Below are 20,270 nucleotides of genomic sequence, written 5' to 3' on the forward strand. Positions count from 1 at the left end.
GTCACCGGACAACTAAGAGATCCCTGTATTTGTTTCAAACAAAAATGGTGCAAAGATTTTTCTGAATTTCTTTTTTTGTTTCCAGCTTTTGAATCCAAATTTATTTCGACAAGATGTCATTGGAGTAAAATTGAGATTTTTTTTTCATAAATTTGAAAATTAAAAAATGTATTATTGTGACTTAGCTGTTTGTAAATAGAGTTTTAAAGCGGGGTGTGGGCAGATTGTGAGAGTTGATGGTGGTTAGGTTTTTTTTTTTTTTTTTTTTTTTTTGTCGGTTACAAAAAATCTAGTAGTAAGTGGAGAAGGGAAGGATGGGTTCATTAATTATCCAATTTGAACTGTGCACTAAACGTATTCAGAAATGTCTCAGTTATAAAAAGATGATTGACCATCAACGAAATTTTAGGACTTTTTTAAGTGGTTCTCAGGTCAGCTTGTGTGTGTTGGTGACCCTACATCTCAATCACCATTAAAGAAAGACACTTCATCAACATTGTAAGAAAGAAGAGAAGATGAAGGCTGCAATATGTTTTGATTTAGGAATTAATACAAACAAAGAGAAAAGACTATTTGACTCAGGTCACTCTTCTAGTTGCTACGTGGAAAGGTTTCAAGACATTAGCTGAGAACATTCTAGTAGCAGTCATGTGCACATCATGTGCCAGCTATTTAGTAATTAACTTTTATTTACTTTGCCACATATGTTAATAAAATTCCTTCCACAATGTTTGTTACAGTTAGGCCAATAGGAATAGGACAACTATGTACTATTGTTAGCAGATTTTCATTCTATTTTTGTATAAATCTTGTACAGTCCCAAGCAATAACACAGAAAGAAATTTTTCACAAATATTTTTCTCTTGTTCACTCTTTCATGGTATCAGAGCAAAATCGATCCTTTGTTCTTCAGTTTAATCTTTTCCTTCTTTTGTTATCTTTTTCATATCGCAAAGAACCCAGTATTTCATGAGCGGACGAAGCATGTTGACATTGATTGTCACTTCGTCCATCAACAATTTCTTCCTGGTCTCATCTCCCTTAACTTTGTCCGATCTGCTTCTCAGTTGGCTGATTTATTCACGAAATCTCTTCCTGGCCCTTTACATCATTCAACTTTGGGCAAGTTGGGTGTACTCACCGCACCCTCCAACTTGAGGGGGGGGGGGGGGGGTGTTGGTGACCCTACATCTCAATCACCATTAAAGAAAGACACTTCATCAACATTGAAGAAAGAAGAGAAGATGAAGGCTACAATATGTTTTGATTTAGGAATTAATACAAACAAAGAGAAAAGACTATTTGACCCAGGTCACTCTTCTAGTTGCTACGTGGAAAGGTTTCAAGACATTAGTTGAGAACATTCTAGTAGCAGTCATGTGCACATCATGTGCCAGCTATTTAGTAATTAAATTTTATTTACTTTGCCACATATGTAAATCAAATTCCTTCCACAATGTTTGTTACAGTTAGGCCAATAGGAATAGGATAACTATGTACTATTGTTAGCATATTTTCATTCTATTTTTGTATAAATCTTGTACAGTCCCAAGCAATAACACAGAAAGAAATTTTCACTTTTTCGGTGTGCAATAATGCACGAATTAAAGAAATCACATACTAGTATATATGTCTATCAAAAATCACATTTCTACCTCCAAGGTAGAGGTTGGATATTGAGATCTGGGTACCTTCTATTCTTTGCAGACCCCATTTATGAAACGGAAAAGGGCCATATATACCCCTGTACTATCGAACAATGGCCAAATATACCCCTCGTCATACTTTGGGGCCAAATATACCCTTATCGTTATACTTTGAGGCTAAATATACCCCTCATCCGTTAAAGTTGTCCAAGGTGGACATCCGATCCTACGTGGCTGCCACACATTTGATGAGGTGGATGCCACGTGGTGTTACACCTCAGATTTTCGCACGTTAAAGTCGTATCATGAGTTATTCGATATAAGTTCAAAAAGAAATTATGTTGAGGATAAAAGGGATTGAGTTCATTAATAAAAATAGTTACAAGAGTCTATAAATAATATTAGTAAGTGGCGGAAGATTTGGAGGGTGAATGAATCAAAGAAGCATGAGTTTCGACAAAAGTCGTCAAGTTGGGAATACGATAACTTGTACTATTGGGTGAGATTAGAAGTGCTCCACATGCTAAGAAAGTAATGATATGAAGTATTTGAATTGTATAATGGTCTCTTGTTAAGTTTGGAAGTCAAACGAGTTGTAATACGAAAGTCGACAAAGGGCGTCGCAAGTTAAGTTTGTAAATTTCACTAAAATTTAGGTCAGATGTCTTGGAGTTTTTCTCTCAATCTACTTGGATTTACGGGGTGATCCACCTACCAAATCGAAGGTCTACGAGTCTAGTTTCCAGAGCATTTTACCGTTCGCCGATATGACATCGGAGTAGAGAGATATTCGCATTTCCGTCCAGGGACATAAACTGTCGCGGGAACAGTGCTCTAGGTCGGTGGCAGCTTATTCCTTTTTAAATAAAAGACCCACAAATCAGATTGGAACCTCATTTCTCTTCAAAGAACAAACCCTAAACACTCCCTAAAGTCTCTCGAACATTTCTCCATCAATCATAAGCAAATCCAAAGGCTAATCAAGTGACTTTAACGTAAGGAATCACGTGGTAATCGTAGAATCGTCGTTTCTTCGTTGTTTCGCTTTTTGGAAGAAATCTTCAACTTGAAGAAATCTTTGTTTTGGAGTGATTCTTGAAGTTTAAGGTATGTTCTACCCTTCTCATGGTCCTCTTAAGCTTCTACAAATATTTAACCTAGAAATTGGAGGAGAAATCCCATAGGACAAGTCTTTATTAACTCTAAGGAACTCTTATGGAGGAACTTGATTGTTTGGGGTTGTTTCTTGTGGTTTGAATGTATTATTTAGAGCTATGAAGTTATGGATGGATTGATAAGGAAGATTAGGAGTAAAAGAGAATAAAAATGGTAGTCTTGAATGAAGAAATCAACTACAAATGATCCTACGAACTTACGCCCGCAAGTTGTTCGATGAAATGCCTCAATGAGTATTTCCATAAGCTATCAACTTGGAATTGATCCCATATTGGTCGTATGATGTAGGTGATCGTTCGTAAGGCATTCGAGGACTTGGGGAAATGTATACAATTCCGTTGACGAGGTATGTAGGGCTTTCTATTCTCTTTGTGGCATGACTAGATTTCAAATGACCTTTCATTGAAAAGTTGTTCCGCTAACTTGGATTGATCGCGTTCCATGATAATTGAGCTGACACATACTCATCTATGACTTGTACCAAATTATGGTCCACATCTCCTTTTGGCTATCGATTAAAAGACTTTCAGTTCAACTTGTGTCGAATATGTCCCAAAATGGTTAAGCTTACCCTTTTCTCATGAATAGCTTGTATTGAAGTACCTTTCACATTTCGTATCCCTCTTTTTTATCGAATGAAGAATGATATTAGTTATGGTACTCTTCACATCAAAGTTGAGTTGATTGTACTTCCTTTAATTGAGTTAATCATTATCTTCTTGTCTATTGCTCCAAGGTGACGAACCTCTCGTTGGCACACTCTTTCCGATAAAATTTGTGTCGATCATATTTCATAAGAGTTTGGCTAACTTTGGCTTCGTGAATAATTCATAACAAGATGTTTCCTTGTACTTTTACTTCTTTGGCCTAATGATCAAATAATGATAAACGTAGCGACAATAATGATAGTCGGAGAATAACGACGATAGGTCACTCCGACTCTTTCCATGATATCTCTTCTGAGGCCAGTCTTGCACTGCACTTATATATATATATATATATATATATATATATATATATATATATATATATATATATATATATATATATATATAAGTATTCATTTTCATTACCGAGCCGCGCTATAATCGGCCGGGTAGGCACTTATATGTGCACCTAGACATGTTTTTTTCTTTACCGAGCCGTGTTGTAGGCGGCCGGGTAGGCACGTAGCTGTGTATTGCCACTGATCAGTTGGGCAGAGATGATGTTATGATGATGAGCTCACCCCACAGAGGGATTTATTATTGTTATATGATATGAAATATGCCTCCACAGTGAGGAATGATTTTACGCGCATGCATCTACTTTATGTCATGATTATGGTCGCCCTCAGTGGCCTCGTTCAGAGTTTCAGGTTTTCTCTACATCTTTTCCCAAGTTATCTGTATCTCTTATGCTTATGTTATGTTTATGCTTACTGCCTTACATACTCGGTACATCTTTCGTACTGACGCATTTTGTGCGCTGTGATCATGCCCACAGGTACGGTAGACGAATTGTTGTACCTTTCTCAGTAGGATACCAAAGTTCAGCAGGGATGTTCGCACTCCATTCTCCTGAGTTGCTGGTCAAAGTCATTAAATATATATATATATATATATATATATATATATATATATATATATATAGAGAGAGAGAGAGAGAGAGAGAGTATGGCTATGGGTATGTCGGGGCCACTGTCCCGACCAGTTGATACATATTAGTGCTCTTAGAGGCTTACAGACTATCAGTCAGTGTACAGGTATTGTGTTTGGCCTTGCCGGCCTTCTGACTAGTTGTCTTTCTTGGTTGTGGCCTTGTTGGCCCTTGTTATGCATATATGTGTTGGTGGGCCTTTTCTGCTTGCAGGTTGTTATGATATACTTTTTACTATTGTTATTCAGCGGCCTTGTCGGCCTATGATTCACGTTACAGAGTTTAGATATCACAGTTGATTCGCTCGGCCCTTCGGGTGCCGGGTGCCGGCCACACCCCCAAGGTTGGGGTGTGACAGGTGGCATGCCCCCTCAACACCCCTAACCCATTTTATCCCTCTGATACAACCCAAATTGCATCAAAGCCTTTCATAAGGAGCCAAGCTCGTGAACTTCAAGCAATGCAAGGGTTATTCATGAAAAGGGGCGTACTTGAGTACACTCTAGAGCCCTCCCGGGGATTCCAAGTGTTGATGATTGCATGGGAGGAGGGATTGGAGAAGAGTGTTGAAGATGGCTATGCTTGCAATGAGGCTATTACTTAAAGGCTAGCATTTTCAAGTTTCATTAATGAGGAAGACCAACCAAACAATGCCCTTACTTCCTTAAGGGTAGAATTGTAATAGCTTAGTTGTCTTCCTTAACTTTCTAGTATAAATAACTTGTCTAAACATTTTCTAGGGTAGATTTGGATGAATATTGAAATTACTAAATTCATTGAGAGTAGAGAGCTTGTGAAGCTTTTGATTATGAACCCTATTGAGAGGATTGGTTGCTTGGGATCACAAGTCCCTTGAGGTCATCCTAGGAGTTTGGTGCTCTATTGATTACAATTTGAAGGTCTTAGTTATTATAGAACTTTGGTCGTCAAATTGTGTCTTTAGTTGTGTCAATCTAGTTATCCTTTGTTTTCCTTGTCATTTTCTTGTTCTTTTTATTTCCTTTATTGTATCATTTGGTATCAGAGCCTAATTTAGGTTTGTTCCAACAAATCTAATCTTGGGATTTGATTCATTAAAAAAAAATCAAAAATTAAAACCCCAAAAATCTTGTGTTGTTTTGTTGATTCTAGTGTTAGATCCGAGTTTCTTAGTGTATTAGGATTTCAAATATTGAGTTTCAAGTCATTTGAGTCGTTTTTTTGAGTTTTTCACCATTAAAGGACCTTGAAGGTTGAAGAACTCAAAGTGGGTTTTGTAGTAGAACTCGATATTGAAGTTTGAAAGTTATTGGGTGGTGATTCCTTAGTGAAGAAGGTTTAAAATCTGAAATTTGGGACAAAAAGGATTTGATTTGAAGGAGTTGAGATTTTAAAAGTTCTTGGTATTCTTGAAGATCTTCAAATCTTCAAGAGGAAGAAGAAGGCAAAGAAACTGTTTGATCTCAAATATCTTCAAATCAAAGGTTGAAAGGTATTTGTGGGCCAAAGAGGAAAAAAGGAAAAAAAAAAAAAAAGGAAATCAGAAAATTCAGTCCACTTTCCACCCCCCCCCCCCCCCCAAAAAAAAAAAGCCTGCACGCGCATGCACTTCAGATTCAGAGAGTGTGCATTTCAACACTTAGAAAAAATTTCTAAGTGTTGGACCAAAAACCACCCCAAATTTTTTCTAAGTGTCCAAAACTTCTCCAATTTTTTTCTAAGTGTTTCTCCATTTCTTATCTACTTTCTTTGATTCTCTAAAGCTAATTAACAACTAGTAATTATTCTTACTTGTTTGTTAATTAGTTCTTGAGTCCCATTTCTTTTCGTACCAATTCTCTTTGTTCTTTTCTCTTTTAACTTCGTCGAAACTTCTTGATTCAAGTCCGTTAGTTTGAATTGAGTCGTTTTTCTAAGTTAAACAAGAATCTATTCCGACCAAGAGTAAAACTTGAATCCCTTGAGACTAATCGGCATTAACAAGAACACAATCATTAGCCGAAACAATTTGTGAGGCAATTCAAAGGTGTGCTTACTTGAGAATTTGTGAGTTATTTATCACTAACTTAACGTGTTTGCTTGTTTTGTGTGTGTTTTTAATAGGTACCATAGCGAATGAAGATGAAACTCCAACTCCCACCCGGGGAGTAACACTTGATGATTTGGCCAACATGATAGCCACCTTGGCTAATTGAATAGGAAATGTGGAAGGAGAGATAGGGTCTTTAAGGGGAAGTGTGAGGGAATTGTCATCCTCACCACAAGTTCACTATCAAGGAAACACAAGTGGCTTGCCTCGAGCCACTTCACCTACCTTGTCCCCTGGAACTATCCACCAATTTTACAACCCCACTCCTCAAACCACCAACACCTTAAACAATACCCCACCACCTCCACAAGACCAAATTCCAAATGAAAACCAAATTCCAAATGAAGCCGAACCACGACCAAATGTCACTCTACCCCGTCAAAACCTTCCAGACCCCCCAACAAGCTGTCCGAAATGTCCCACCCATGAATGATGACTATCAAGGATAAGTGTATAAAAATTATGTGGTTGATCCTTTTGCTAATCAAGTTAGGGGACAACGAGGACAAATACAAGGTCCGCAACGAGGTAGAGGTGGAAGGAGTGGCCCTATCCCTCAAATGGGTAGGCAAAGAGGATATCAAGCTCATGATGGTTACCAAGGTCGTGACTATCAAGGTTATGATTATGATGAAGAACCTTATGGGAACTATGGGAATGGTGGAGGTCGAGATACGAGTCTCAACTCCATCAAGGTCACTCTCCCCAACATTCAAAGGGGGTAGTGATCCCGACGTATTTCTTGATTGGGTAATGCATTGTGATAGAATCTTCTTGACAAATGACATGTCCGAGATGAAAAAAACATCTTATGCCATTGCTCAATTCGAAGGCTTCGCCTCTACATGGTGGGAAACTCAAGTGAAAGCGAGGAAATTGCATGGACTTGCCTCTACACCTACTTGGGAAGGGCTAAATAATATCTTGAGGTGCAAGTATGTCACCGAACGTTACAAGCAAGAACAACTCAAAAAGATATATACTTTGAGGCAAGGAAAAAAGAGTGTGGAAGAATACTATGATGAGTTCCAACTTGTGAAGATGAGAATAGACTTTGAAGAGGACGCATTGAATGCTATAACTCGGTTTCGAGCCGGGTTAAATGGAGAAATTGCTTCCCAAATGAGACTCCATAACTATAGTGACATTGATGAAACTCTTGAAGCGACTATTGAGATAGAGGAGGGTCTCAAGGAAGACAAGATCAATAAGTCGAGAGGCTACATAAGTTCATGGAACAACAACAAGGAAAAAGGAACATCTTCCTCCAATTGGCAAAATAATAAGGGCACCATGCAAGAATTCAAGAAGCCCTTTGTGAAAAACAATCAAGTTAAGAAGTAACCCCAAAAGATTGCTCCAAAAGAAGGAGGAACAAAATCTAACCCGATCCGATGTTTTAAATGTCAAGGCTTTGGCCATATAGCAAGTGAGTGTGCCAATCGGAGAGCATTTATTCTAAAAGAAGCGGGTAGTGATGATGAAGGAGAACATGAGGTGGAAGATGATGAAGGTAATTATGGGAATGATGAATGTGGGAGTGATAAAGAGTAAGATAATGTGGAGGGTGACAGAGATGTCACCGTTCCAAATTGTTTGGCAAGGAGGGTAATGGTATGTATGGCCAAGCCTCAAGAAGGGGAGATCACCGTCCCTAACTATGTGGTAAGAAGAACAATGATAAGCAAGGCCATGGATGATCCTAGCCAAAGATAGAACCTTTTCCATTCTAAATGTGTTATCAACCAAAATGTGTGTGTCATGATCATTGATAGTGGGAGTTGTGCAAATGTTGCAAGTACGACGTTGGTTGATTTCTTGAAACTTCCCACCACCAATCATGAAAATCCTTACAAACTCCAATGACTTAATAAATGTGGAGAGTTGAAGGTGACTCGACAAGCCTTTATCAAGTTCAAAATTGGGAAGTACCAAGATGAGATCCTTTGTGATGTTGTTCCCATGCAAGCTTATCTCCTTTTACTTGGAAGACCTTGGCAATATGATAGGTCAACCAAGCATGATGGAAGAACCAATTGGTACACTCTTGTTCATAATGGGCTTAACCATGTGTTATGTCCTATGACGCCTTTGCAAGTTGGTAAAGTTTACCACAAAATGAGGGAGTTGAAAGAGAAGAGCAAGGGTGTACACGGAGATAGTGAGGGAATTGGGAAAAAGAATAAGTCGAGGGGAAAGATAAGGTGGCCCTTTTGGAAAATCTAGGAGAGATTAGGGAGGAGAGGGCCAACCCGAATGACACCAAAGAACTTCAAAAGCAAGTGGATGAACTCCTTGAAAAGGGGTTGTGCGAGAAAGTATGAGTCCATGTGTCGTGCCCGTGATCTTGGTGCCAAAGAAAGATGGAACATGGCGCATGTGTGTTGATTGCCGAGCCATCAACAAGATAACGGTAAAGTATCTCCATCCCATACCTCGTCTTGATGACATGCTTGATGAATTGAATGGTTCATGCATATTTTCTAAGATTAACCTTAGGAGCAGATCCATCAAATCCGGATGAAACCCGGAGATGAGTGGAAAACGACATTCAAGACCAATTTTGGTCTATATGAATGGTTGGTGATGCCTTTTGGTCTCATTAACGCTCCTAGTACTTTCATGCGATTAATGAATCATGTGATGAAACCTTTTATTAGCAAATTCATGGTTGTTTACTTTGATGATATATTGGTGTATAGTAGAACCATGGATGAGCATGTTGATCATTTGAAATGTGTGTTTGAAGTGCTTAGACAAGAACAACTTTATGCTAATGTGGCTAAATGCTCTTTTTGTGTTGATGAAGTTGTTTTCTTGGGTTTTGTTGTGAGTTCAAGGGGCGTTGAGGTTGATGAATCCAAAATAAACGCTATTAAGAATTGGCCAACTCCTAAATCCATTGGTGATGTGAGAAGTTTTCATGGATTGGCTAGTTTTTATAGGCGGTTTGTTAAAGGATTTAGTACCATAGCCGCTTCTTTGACCGAGGTAATCCGAAAGGATAAGCCTTTCTCTTGGGGTGAGGAGCAAGCAAGGGCTTTTGAAACTTTGAAACAAATGCTTAGCTCCACACCGTTGTTGCAATTACTTGATTTTGATAAAATCTTTGAAATTGAATGTGATGCTAGTAAAGTAGATATTGGTGCCATTTGGATGCAAGACCAAAAACCCATTGCCTATTTTAATGAAAAGCTTAAGGGTGCGATGTTGAATTACTCCACCTATGATCTTGAATTGTATGCTTTGATTAGAGCTTTGGTTAATTGGCAACATTACTTGTGGCCTAAAAAGTTTGTTATTCGAACTGATCATGAGTCCTTGAAACACCTTAAGGCCCAAGGTAAGTTGAACAAATGGCATGTCAAATGGGTTGAATTTCTTGAAACTTTCCCTTATGTAATCCAATACAAAAAGGGGAAGGACAATGTAGTGGCAGATGCCTTGTCTAGAAAACATGCTTTGATAAATACTTTGTCTTTCAAATTAATGGGTTTTGAAAGCTTGAAGACATTGTATACCGAGGACCCTATTTTTACAAAAGAATTTCAAGATTGCGAAGAATGGGAAAAGGAAAGATGGATTAGGGATAGGTCTTCTACTCCCTATTCGAAATTTGATGGTTTCTTGTTCAAGAACAAGCGACTATGTGTTCCCATGAGCTCTTGGAGGGAATTATTTGTGAGGAAGGCACATGATGGGGGATTAATGGGACATTTTGGAATTGATAAAACTTTGGGAATTCTTGTGGAGCAATTTTATTGGCCTAATATGCGTCGGAATGTTGCTAATATTTGTAGGCAATGCATTGAGTGTCGTGGTGCTAAGTCTAGGCTCCTTCCCCATGGTTTGTATACCCCTCTCCCTACCCCACAAAGGCCTTGGCTTGACATTTCAATGGATTTTGTATTGGGTTTGCCAAGGACAAAAAGGGGCAAATATAGCATTTTTGTTGTTGTTGACCGCATTCAAAGATGGCTCATTTTATTGCATGTCATAAAATTGATGAAGCATCTCACATTGCATCTTTGTTTATTGAACATGTGGTCAAATTGCATGGTATTCCCAAAACCATAGTGAGTAATAGGGACTCTAAGTTCCTTAGCCACTTTTGGAAGGAATTGTGGGGACGACTTGGGACTAAATTGTTGTTTTCTACATCTTGTCACCCACAAACCGATGGCCAAACCGAGGTTGTGAATAGGACTTTAGGTTCTATGCTTAGGGTCGTGGTTAAGCGAAAATTAGCATCCTGGGAAGATCATTTGCCTTTAGTTGAATTTGCATATAATAGAGTCATTCATAGTACAATTGGCATTTCTCCATTTGAGGTAGTTTATGGTTTTAATCCACTAACCGCTCTAGATCTCACCCCTTTGTCTCAAGATGTTGTTTTGAGTTTAGATGGAAACAAAAGGGTCGAGGCCATGAAGAAGTTGCATGAAAAGGTGAGACTTCACCTTGAGAAGAAGAATCAAGAGATGGCCAAGAGAGCAAACAAAGGCCGCAAGAGAGTTGTGCTTGAATCGGGTGATTGGGTTTGGGTACATTTTTGCAAGGAGCGGTTTCCCAACAAAAGGAAGACCAAGTTGATGCCTAGAGGAGATGGTCCATTTGAGGTGCTTGAGCGACTCAATGACAATGCATACAAGATTGATCTTCCCCCGGAATATCAAGTCCATAACACCTTCAATGTGTGTGATCTCTCTCCTATGGATGTGGATGATGGTGACCCCTTAAATTTGAGGACAAATTCTTTTCAAGAAGGGGAGAATGATATAACCCAAGTTGCATCAAGGCCTTTCACAAGGAGCCAAGCTCGTGAACTTCAAGCAATGCAAGGGTTATTCTTGAAGATGGACGTACTTGAGTACACTCTAGAGCCCTCCCGGGGATTCCAAGTGTTGATGATTGCATGGGAGAAGGGATTGGAGAAGAGTGTTGAAGATGGCTATGCTTGCAATGAGGCTATTACTTAAAGGCTAGCATTTTCAAGTTTCATTAATGAGAAAGACCAACCAAACAATGCCCTTACTTCATTAAGGGTAAAATTGTAATAGCTTAGTTGTCTTCCTTAACTTTCTAGTATAAATAACTTGTCTAAACATTTTCTAGGGTAGATTTGGATAAATATTGAAATTACTAAACTCATTGAGAGTAGAGAGTAAATATTGAAATTACTAAACTCATTGAGAGTAGAGAGTTTGTGAAGCTTTTGGTTGTGAACCTTGTTGAGAGGATTGGTTGCTTGGGATCACAAGTCCCTTGAGGTCATCCTTGGAGTTTGGTGCTCTATTGATTACAATTTGAAGGTCTTAGTTATTATAGAACTTTGGTTGTCAAATTGTGTCTTTAGTTGTGTCAATCTAGTTACCCTTTGTTTTCCTTGTCATTTTCTTGTCCTTTTTATTTCCTTTATTGTATCACCCTCCCCTCTATTTGTTCTTCCATCACTAAATTTTTTTCCCCTTTCACCACCCTTGCCACCATTACCGCCACCATGACCGCTTCTTCAAATTCCAAGCAGCATCACTAAGCAGATTTCAGCAATGTTTATGAACAAGTTTAATATTTCAATTTACGAGTAATATTTTTGTACCAAAAAAATAGACGGATTAAGAACATTACAAGGTAAACATAGTAAATGCCTTTGCTCTTCGAATAGTAAAAACTCTAGTTGTATACGGATAATCTTGGATTTTCTTAGCGGGTTCACAGGATTTAATGAAAAATGGTTGTGGATTCAATCAGTTTGGTTTCACTACTCAGCAGCAACAACAACAACCCATTCAACAGAATTTCCAAGAGCAAATTTTACCCCAGAAAATCAATCAAAATTCTCGATTTGCCTGCATAATTTTCTTGCCTTGTAGACATCTTTCTTCATGCAAAGCTTGTGATTCTCTTTTCCATCAATGCCCTGTCTGTGGAATAGCAAAAAAAAGCTAGCATTGAAGCCTTGATTTGATCAGTAAAAAAGAAAAACATTAGTAAATGGGTAGTTAAAATGGGTAGGGGTGTTGAGGTGGCATGCCACATCATTAAATGTGTGGCAGCCACGTAGGATCGGATGTTCACGTTGGACAACTTTAACTGATGAGGGGTGTATTTAGCCCCAAAGTATAACGACAGGGGTATATTTGGCCCCAAAGTATAATGAGGGGTATATTTGATGCTTTTCCGATAGTACAGGGGTATATTTGGTCCTTTTCCGTTTATGAAATTACACTGGGCATATTATTATACATACTACTCCCTTCGTCCCCAATTTATGTGATATAGTTTGACTAGACACGGAGTTTAAGAAATAAAGGAATACTTTTGAAACTTGTAATCTAAAACAAGCCATTGATATTTGTGTGAATCTACATCATTTCATTAAAGATAAAAGGGTAAGTTTCAAATCAAATTATTTCGAAATATAAAAATATATCATTTTTTGTGACAGATATATCACATAAAGAAGGAATAGGATTTAACTAACCGAGACTATATTATTCTCAACCCACTCTTGATCACTAGCCGTGGGTGATTAAACGGCACCATGTAGAGACACGTTTACTCTTTTTTTTTTTTTCAATTGGTTATCATGTGACCCCAAAAATTCATGCTACATTTTGCTAAGCAAATAGAGTGAGGATGAAATAGGAAGGAAGAGTAATAGAAAATGATGACAACTGAACCGGCCCAATCCACGCGAAGAAAACAAAAACAAAATGCAAGTCGTCCAGTTGTGGTGGCAATGGCATACGGGGCATACCTCTTGTTCTTCAATCCCTCTATCTTCAATTTCATACTATCAAGCCAAAGCAGCCATTAGGCACCGCCACAACACTAGTGCATTATCCCTGAGTTTCTACACAAACCCTAACCTAACCTCTCCAAGATTTCGTCTTGCTACTTTCACACCTGCTTCTAACATCGGGTTGAACGATACCGTTGATGATACGGGGGAAGAAGGAGATGATGATGGAGTTGAGATTGAGATTGAAAAAATGGGGAAAAATCGAAGGAGGATTCGATCTAAGGTAGCTGTGAATGCGAGCTTGCAGAATGTTTGGGACGTTCTCACTGATTATGAAAGATTAGCTGATTTCATCCCTGGTCTTGCCGTTAGTCAGTTGCTTCAAAAGGAACCTAATTTCGCCCGACTTCTTCAGGTCTTTCTATCTATTTTTTGCTTAAACTAAACACATGTACAATGTACCAAAATGACTTTTCATCTTGTGATCTTAAACATGTCATGCTGAATGTTGGATTTAAAAGAGTTGCCAAAAAAGGAAAAGATACATTCTTGTTTGAAATGAACTAAAAAAGGAAAGTAAGACAATCAAATTCAAATGGAGGAGTACTATTATACTCCCTCCGTCCCAAAATACCTGTCGTCCTTACTAAAAATACTTGTTCTATACTCCCTCCATCTCAAATTATTTGTCGTGATTACTAAAAATAGTTGTCTCAAATTATTTGTCGGTTTAGAATTTCAAGGCATAATTGATTTTTTTTTCTCCATTTTACCATAGTAGAATTTTGTCCTTAATTGAGATAACACATAAATAGAGTAAACATTTAATGAAGAGAGATTGTAACTTAGACATAAATAAGGTTAAAGTAGGTCTAATACCCTTCCTAATTAGCATTTCTTAAGGGGCGTGTAAAACATAAAAGCGACCGATAATTTGAGATGGAGGGAGTATAAAATTAAGTAGCTTTTTTCCCATTTTACCATTGTATCAGTTAGCAACATTTAAGAGGTTCTCGTTATTGATGGAGTAAATATTTAATGAGGAGAGATGACATGATGAAGTATGTTAAGAGGGTAAAATTGTCAAATTTTTGCCTTTATAAATGTCTTTTTAAGGGACGTGTAAATGAAAAATGCGACAACTATTTTGGGACGGCGGTAGTAGTAACTACTCCTATTGGAGATGTACTAGTTTGACCGTAGATGTGTGCTGGTGCGCCATTGTTGATTGTTTACTGGAACACGGTGTTTTTCCTCATAGTCCATAAGGTGAAATTTCTAGACTTGTTCAAACTATTACTTGCAAGGATAACAATAACAACTGGTGCTGCTGCTGCTACTACTATTGAGCTTGCAAATGAACATGCGTTAGGTCTGTTATAGACAATTGCATATGTGGCTTCTCAATCCTTGCTGCCTGATGAAATCTAATCAACTTGACTTCATACCAATAATATGTAAAACGTCAAATAGTACAACAGTGCTGTTAATTTGTTGAGTTCAAAATGTAGAACTCCGCAACAGCTTGTAACATCTCATCACAACCCAAAAAGAAAGTTAAATCTCCGTTGCACATGCCTACTAGTATACGATATGCTTATCAACATATAATAGTATACGATATGCTTATCAACATATAATATGGAACAAGATTGGAGAGAAATTCTAGCACCGAAATAAAAACCAATTTCGTCGGGTTAATTTACAAATCTCACTTTTTTGGGGACATAGGTGGTGCGGAGATGACATCTTGAGAATCATTTTCCCTAACTTGTATAGTATATCTTGTCAAAAGAGGATGCCAGTCTGTCATTTATGGAGTATGCAAGGGGGAGCAGTTCTTTGGGATTTGAGATTTCGGAGGAATCAACAAGATTGGGAGGTTGGAGAGTTTCAAAATCTGATTGGATTGCTTCACCAACAAAATGTTTCTATCGATAAGGTTGATGTTTGGAGATGGGGTACAGGAGGGAGTGATGTTTTCTCAGTGAAATCTTATTATGAGAAGCTCCTAATTAGAGAGGAGTCGACTTTTCCACATATTTCGGTATGGAACCCCAGGGCACCGCGAAAAGTTTGTCTTTTCACTTGGTTAGCTGTTTTGTGTGTGTGTTGGGGGGGTGGGGGGGGTGGGGGGGGGGGGAGGGGATTCTGAGATGGTTTAGAGTCGAGTGGGTTATGCCGGCCAATGTGAAAGATTTATTGGTTAGTTGGGCTCTTAGAAGACGGAAGAGAAGAAGCAGAGAATCGGATGTTGCTCCCTTGGCACTCATGTGGATTGTATGGGGAGAGAGGAATAGGAGAGCTTTTGAGAGTATAGAGAAAGATCTTGTTTACTTGAGGAATAGTCTTTTTGCTCTTATTTCATTTTGGTGCACCCATGAGCTCTATCTACAAGCTCTCGTTCCTCTACTTCTCTCTCTTTACATCAAAAATAAAAAGATACAATACAATTCCATTTAACTATGTGAATGGAATTGGACCTATCTGTCAAGAGGGGGTTGCTCAGATGGTAAGTACCCTCCACTTCCTACCCGAAGGTTTTGAGTTCGAGCAAAAAGCGAGGAGGGGTTAAAAAACAAGAAGAATTGGCCCTATCTTCAAAGCTTCTGTTGTTCCTCTCCCTCCACACAGTCCACCAGATGCAATGTGGGATGATTATCCACCATTTCTTCTGGCTCTTACTTCCGCCTTTTCTAATCCAGCAACTCAATAGATTTGCAGTGTGCTCAGGCATGGTCCATTTTGTATTTGTGAGGGTAAAAACTAGAGCCCATAACTGTGCAGTGAATTTACAATCCAGAAAAAGATGACGGTTGGTCTCTTTTGTTTCCCCACATAGTAGACATCTGGAAACAATTATCTGGCCCTTTCTCTTCAAAACTTCATGTGTCAAGCAAGCCCTTCTTACTACCAATTATGTAAATCATTTTACTTTAGTTGATGCTATGTTTTTCCAAACATTGTTCCACAAAATTTGCTGGGTTCTGTTTTGTTGTACATTGTCAAATTTCATAAGCCCTTTTCACAGAAAATTTCCCATCCTTGTAATGCTTCCATCTGATAGAATCTGAATCTAGGTAATGCCTTGGAAACCTTCTAGCTCATGAAGTAAATTGGCCACCGTGTCCACTTCCCAATCATTCAAAAGTCTTCTAGATGAGAAATCCCACCCGAGTAGTCCAACACTCATTGACAATTGCCTTAGGATTTTTGCATATGTTGAAAAGATCATGAAAGTCTTCCTTCAATGGGGCCTGATTGTTCCAAGCATCTTCCCAGAACTTTGTTTTTCTACCATCTCCCACTTTTATAACCGTGTTCCCTGCTAGCCTAGGCCAAAGATCTCTGATTGCTCTCCAAACCCCAACTCCATGGGGGTGCAGAACTGACATTACTACAAGAAGGGTTATATGCACCTTATTTGCACTTCATTACCTCCTTCCATAAAGCTTGACCTTCTTCATTACACCTCCATAGCCATTTCATTAATAGGCTTATTGTTCTGTCTCCTTAGGTTTCTGATGCCGCCCCCACTCCCCCCACAAATATTTGCTATTCAGTGTTTTGTCCCATTTCACCAGATTGTAATCCTTATTCTCTTTGCAGCCATGCCAAAGAAAGTCCCTTCTAAGTTTGTCCAACTTCTTCAGAATCTTAAAAGGTAGAGGAAACAATGACATGACATAGGTAGGTAAAGAGCCTAGAACTGAGTTTATGAGGGTAAGTCTTCCCCCTAAAGATAAGTATTGTGTCTTCCACCTTGTCAATCTCTTTAATGCCTTCTCTACAATGCCATCGCATATCACTGCCTCTTTATGTCTATTGCCTAGTGGCATGCTCAAATAGACTGTAGGCAAGTGCTTCTCATTGCAACATCATTTGTTTCACCTGGACAGTTCTGAACGAGGCTTGCCTTATTTTGAATAATTTGATAAAAAGGAAAATTGAGCTACCCAAGAGATGTTATATGTGTAAAAAGAAGATGAAAATCCTGGCCATCTTTTTCTACATTGTGACGTTACCTCTGATTTGTGGAGCATGTTTATGTGCATTTCTGGACTCAAGTGGGTCATTCCTCAATCAGTAAGGGAAACATATATGTCCTGGTGTTTGTGGAGAGTTGATAAATCCATCAAGAATATCTGGAGAATGATACCTAGTTGCATTTCTTGGAGTATTTGGTTAGAGAGGAATAGGAGATGTTTTGATGGGGTATCAACTCCCATATGCTCTTTAAGGACTAAATTTATTGCTAGTTTATTTAGTTGATCCAGTTTGACCTCAGTAAATAGTCCAGGTCAGTTGCTGGACTTCACTAGCTCTTTAACTCTGGCTTAGTCAGTTTTTGTACAGAAGCCAGGAATATTTTTTGTTAGCTTCAATGACATATCTTGTAACTCCTGCATCTTCTCAATGCTTTTATCTTTAATGAAATCACTGACTTCATCAAAAAAATAAATCTATGATAAGGTTAAAATATCCTAGAAAAGAAATAGGTTCAAAACCAGCGAACTTAAAAGATTAAAATCTATTCCCAACTAGTAGTTAACTCTTTTTTGCTTTTTGCATCTTCTAGATGCTATTGACGAATCAATTTACTTCATCAAAAAATGTGTGCCACTGTGTGTGTGTGTAACTGAAACTCATTACTCCAACAGAGAGGAAGAAAGCTTTACATTCAATTCAATGTGAAGCAAGTATTTCTTCTCTGACAAAGGTTACCATTCTCAAAAAAATTAAAAATTAAAAAAGTTTTTTTTTTTAAAATTGACAAATGACAACATGCTTCTCCTCATGGCAAATTCTTGAGTTCGCCACTTACTCTTGTTAAGCACTAGTTTTGTGATGGTCTATCTGATATTTGAATCTATAGATTTACAGTCAAAAGACAACATGATCTATATGCTATATGGTTCTTGAATTTCCAAAACATCAGTATCTCACTGTGATCTGGATTTTAAATTGTAATATTGAACAGATTGGGGAGCAGGACTTAGCATTCGGGCTCAAATTTAATGCTAAAGGTGTCATTGATTGTTATGAGAAAGACCTTGAAGATCTCCCCACTGGTCAGACACGTGATATTGAGTTTAAGATGGTAGAAGGTGACTTCAAAATTTTTGAAGGGAAATGGTCTATCGAACAGGTATAGGATTCTTTCTTCGCTGTTTCCATTGCTCTTCATCTATCAGATCACCCTTGTCTTATATCTGGTGAATATGTCTGTCTAAATGGAAATTCCAGTTGCCAAAGTATTATTCATGTGCCTCTTTTTTTTTTATTGGGTAACTTCTCCTTCTACTTTTTCTTATTTATTCCCAACAAATTTTCAACATATATTCTCCTCTTGCCATTCAGTTGTAAATTGGAACTCAGTGGAAAATGTGCAATGTGAGGTTATAAAAATTGAAGCAGCATTCAGTTTAATGTATGTATGATAAACTGGTGAGAAAAGCCATATTGATAATTTGACGTCTACATCTCGGAAAAAGTAAATATTGAAAATCAACTCTCGGAAACCATGAGTTAAAGCTTAGTTGCAATGATTCTGCAAGCATAACTTGATTCTCCTTTTGAAGTGAGTCATAAAAGTTTTCATTGCATTTTACCAAAAAAAAAAAAAAAAGATTACAGTTTATCGAAGCGCTTATATTATTTAGTATTGTGGAAACATGCAGTGCAAGACAGGTAGTGTCAAAGAGCATGATTCTTCTGTGGACCAACCATTTCTTACAACTCTCTCCTACATTGTCTATGTTGAGCCCAAGCTTTGGTTGCCTGTGCGGGTTATTGAAGGCAGACTTTGTAAGGAGGTAAAAATCAACCTACGGTCTGTTCGGGACGAAGCACAAAAAGTATATGTCTCTTCATTTTCATCTTATTAACCGCTAACTAATTACTACTACCATTTATTGCTGAAGAAATGTATATATTACCACTCGTAATACAGTTTTACTGAAGCAACTTCTACTTTGGTTGCACTCATTTTGATTATGTGGATTAACTACTACAGGTTCATAGTAGTTCAAATTCTTTTTCTTTTGGTCAATAGGAGTACAAATCCAAAATAAAGACCTTGTTTATTATCAGTAAATAAATATATTACAGATAAAGACTTTGTTGCAAGGAAAGTTTCTCTGTCAGGCCTGCTTACATTTCTCCCTCTCCCTCTTGTCAATTTGCCTGGTCTCCTAGTTATTGTCACTCTTAGGAATTTCCATCCTACTGATTGCATTCTAATGTACCTAGTGAGCGAGCAATTTCTTTTGGTATCCAGTGGTCCTGACTACTTTAAAAGTTCTAATCTTGTTTGGTATGTGAAAAACTGTAATGTTGCTTTAATTTCCATTTTTTACCTTAGATTTTTTCTCGGAAAACAAAATATTCTATCAAGTACTAGTCCATATCGTGTATCATTTTCTTTTTGCTCCATATCCCAGAAGTCAACCTTCTTTCATATTCCCAAGGGAAGTACTTTGTCAAAGATCTTCTTTCATCTTCTCTCTCTCTCTCTCTCTCTGTGACGAGTTAGATCGCTTTTTCGTACTATCCAGGATGAAATCTTTTAGTCTGTACAAAATGTGGTTTAAGATTTTAACGCCATGGAGTTGCGGAAAAGTTCAGCTAAAGAAGATGGCTGCGGCCGGAAAAAGGGACAGAATTATAGTTGTTGTAAGTTGGATGTAGTTGGATGCCCACCAAACACTTGGGCACCAAGTTTACTTGGTGGCCGCCAAGTTGTCCCTTATGACCACCAAGTTCACTTATTTCCTCCTATAAATAGGAGTGTGTTTTCTTGTATTAGAGACACCAAAAAGAAGAAGTGAAATATAAAGTTTTCCCCCTTTCTCTAAAGCTTTTCTTCTTTGCAATTATTTAGTTTTATAACAAGTTATCAACACGAGACTCTGTCATCTCGAACAAATACTTTGAAAGCCCTGAAGGTATTAACTTTTCTTTTCTTAATTAATGGCAAATCTTTCTAAACGTGAAT

The 20,270-nt window shown here is 38.0% G+C and overlaps 1 protein-coding gene across 1 annotated transcript; it reads left to right on the plus strand.

Annotated features, from left to right (window-relative positions):
* The first annotated feature begins 13,111 nt into the window (after positions 1 to 13,111).
* On the plus strand, positions 13,112 to 19,325 carry LOC132644876 (uncharacterized). Its single transcript, XM_060361530.1, has 3 exons — positions 13,112 to 13,688; positions 18,255 to 18,422; positions 18,955 to 19,325. Exons 1-3 carry the CDS (start codon positions 13,245 to 13,247, stop codon positions 19,159 to 19,161), a joined length of 819 nt encoding a protein of 272 aa, XP_060217513.1. The 5' UTR covers positions 13,112 to 13,244; the 3' UTR covers positions 19,162 to 19,325.
* The last annotated feature ends 945 nt before the right edge of the window (positions 19,326 to 20,270 follow it).

The sequence above is a fragment of the Lycium barbarum genome, chromosome 6 (assembly GCF_019175385.1).
Source record: "Lycium barbarum isolate Lr01 chromosome 6, ASM1917538v2, whole genome shotgun sequence".
NCBI lineage: Eukaryota > Viridiplantae > Streptophyta > Magnoliopsida > Solanales > Solanaceae > Lycium > Lycium barbarum.

Excerpts from the sequence above, each read along its gene's own strand:
- LOC132644876 (XM_060361530.1), top strand. The coding sequence starts at position 13,245 with ATGCAAGTCGTCCAGTTGTGGTGGCAATGGCATACGGGGCATACCTCT. Across the intron at positions 13,689-18,254 it reads ATTTCGCCCGACTTCTTCAG|ATTGGGGAGCAGGACTTAGC; the intron begins GTCTTTCTATCT and ends AATATTGAACAG. Across the intron at positions 18,423-18,954 it reads GGAAATGGTCTATCGAACAG|TGCAAGACAGGTAGTGTCAA; the intron begins GTATAGGATTCT and ends GGAAACATGCAG.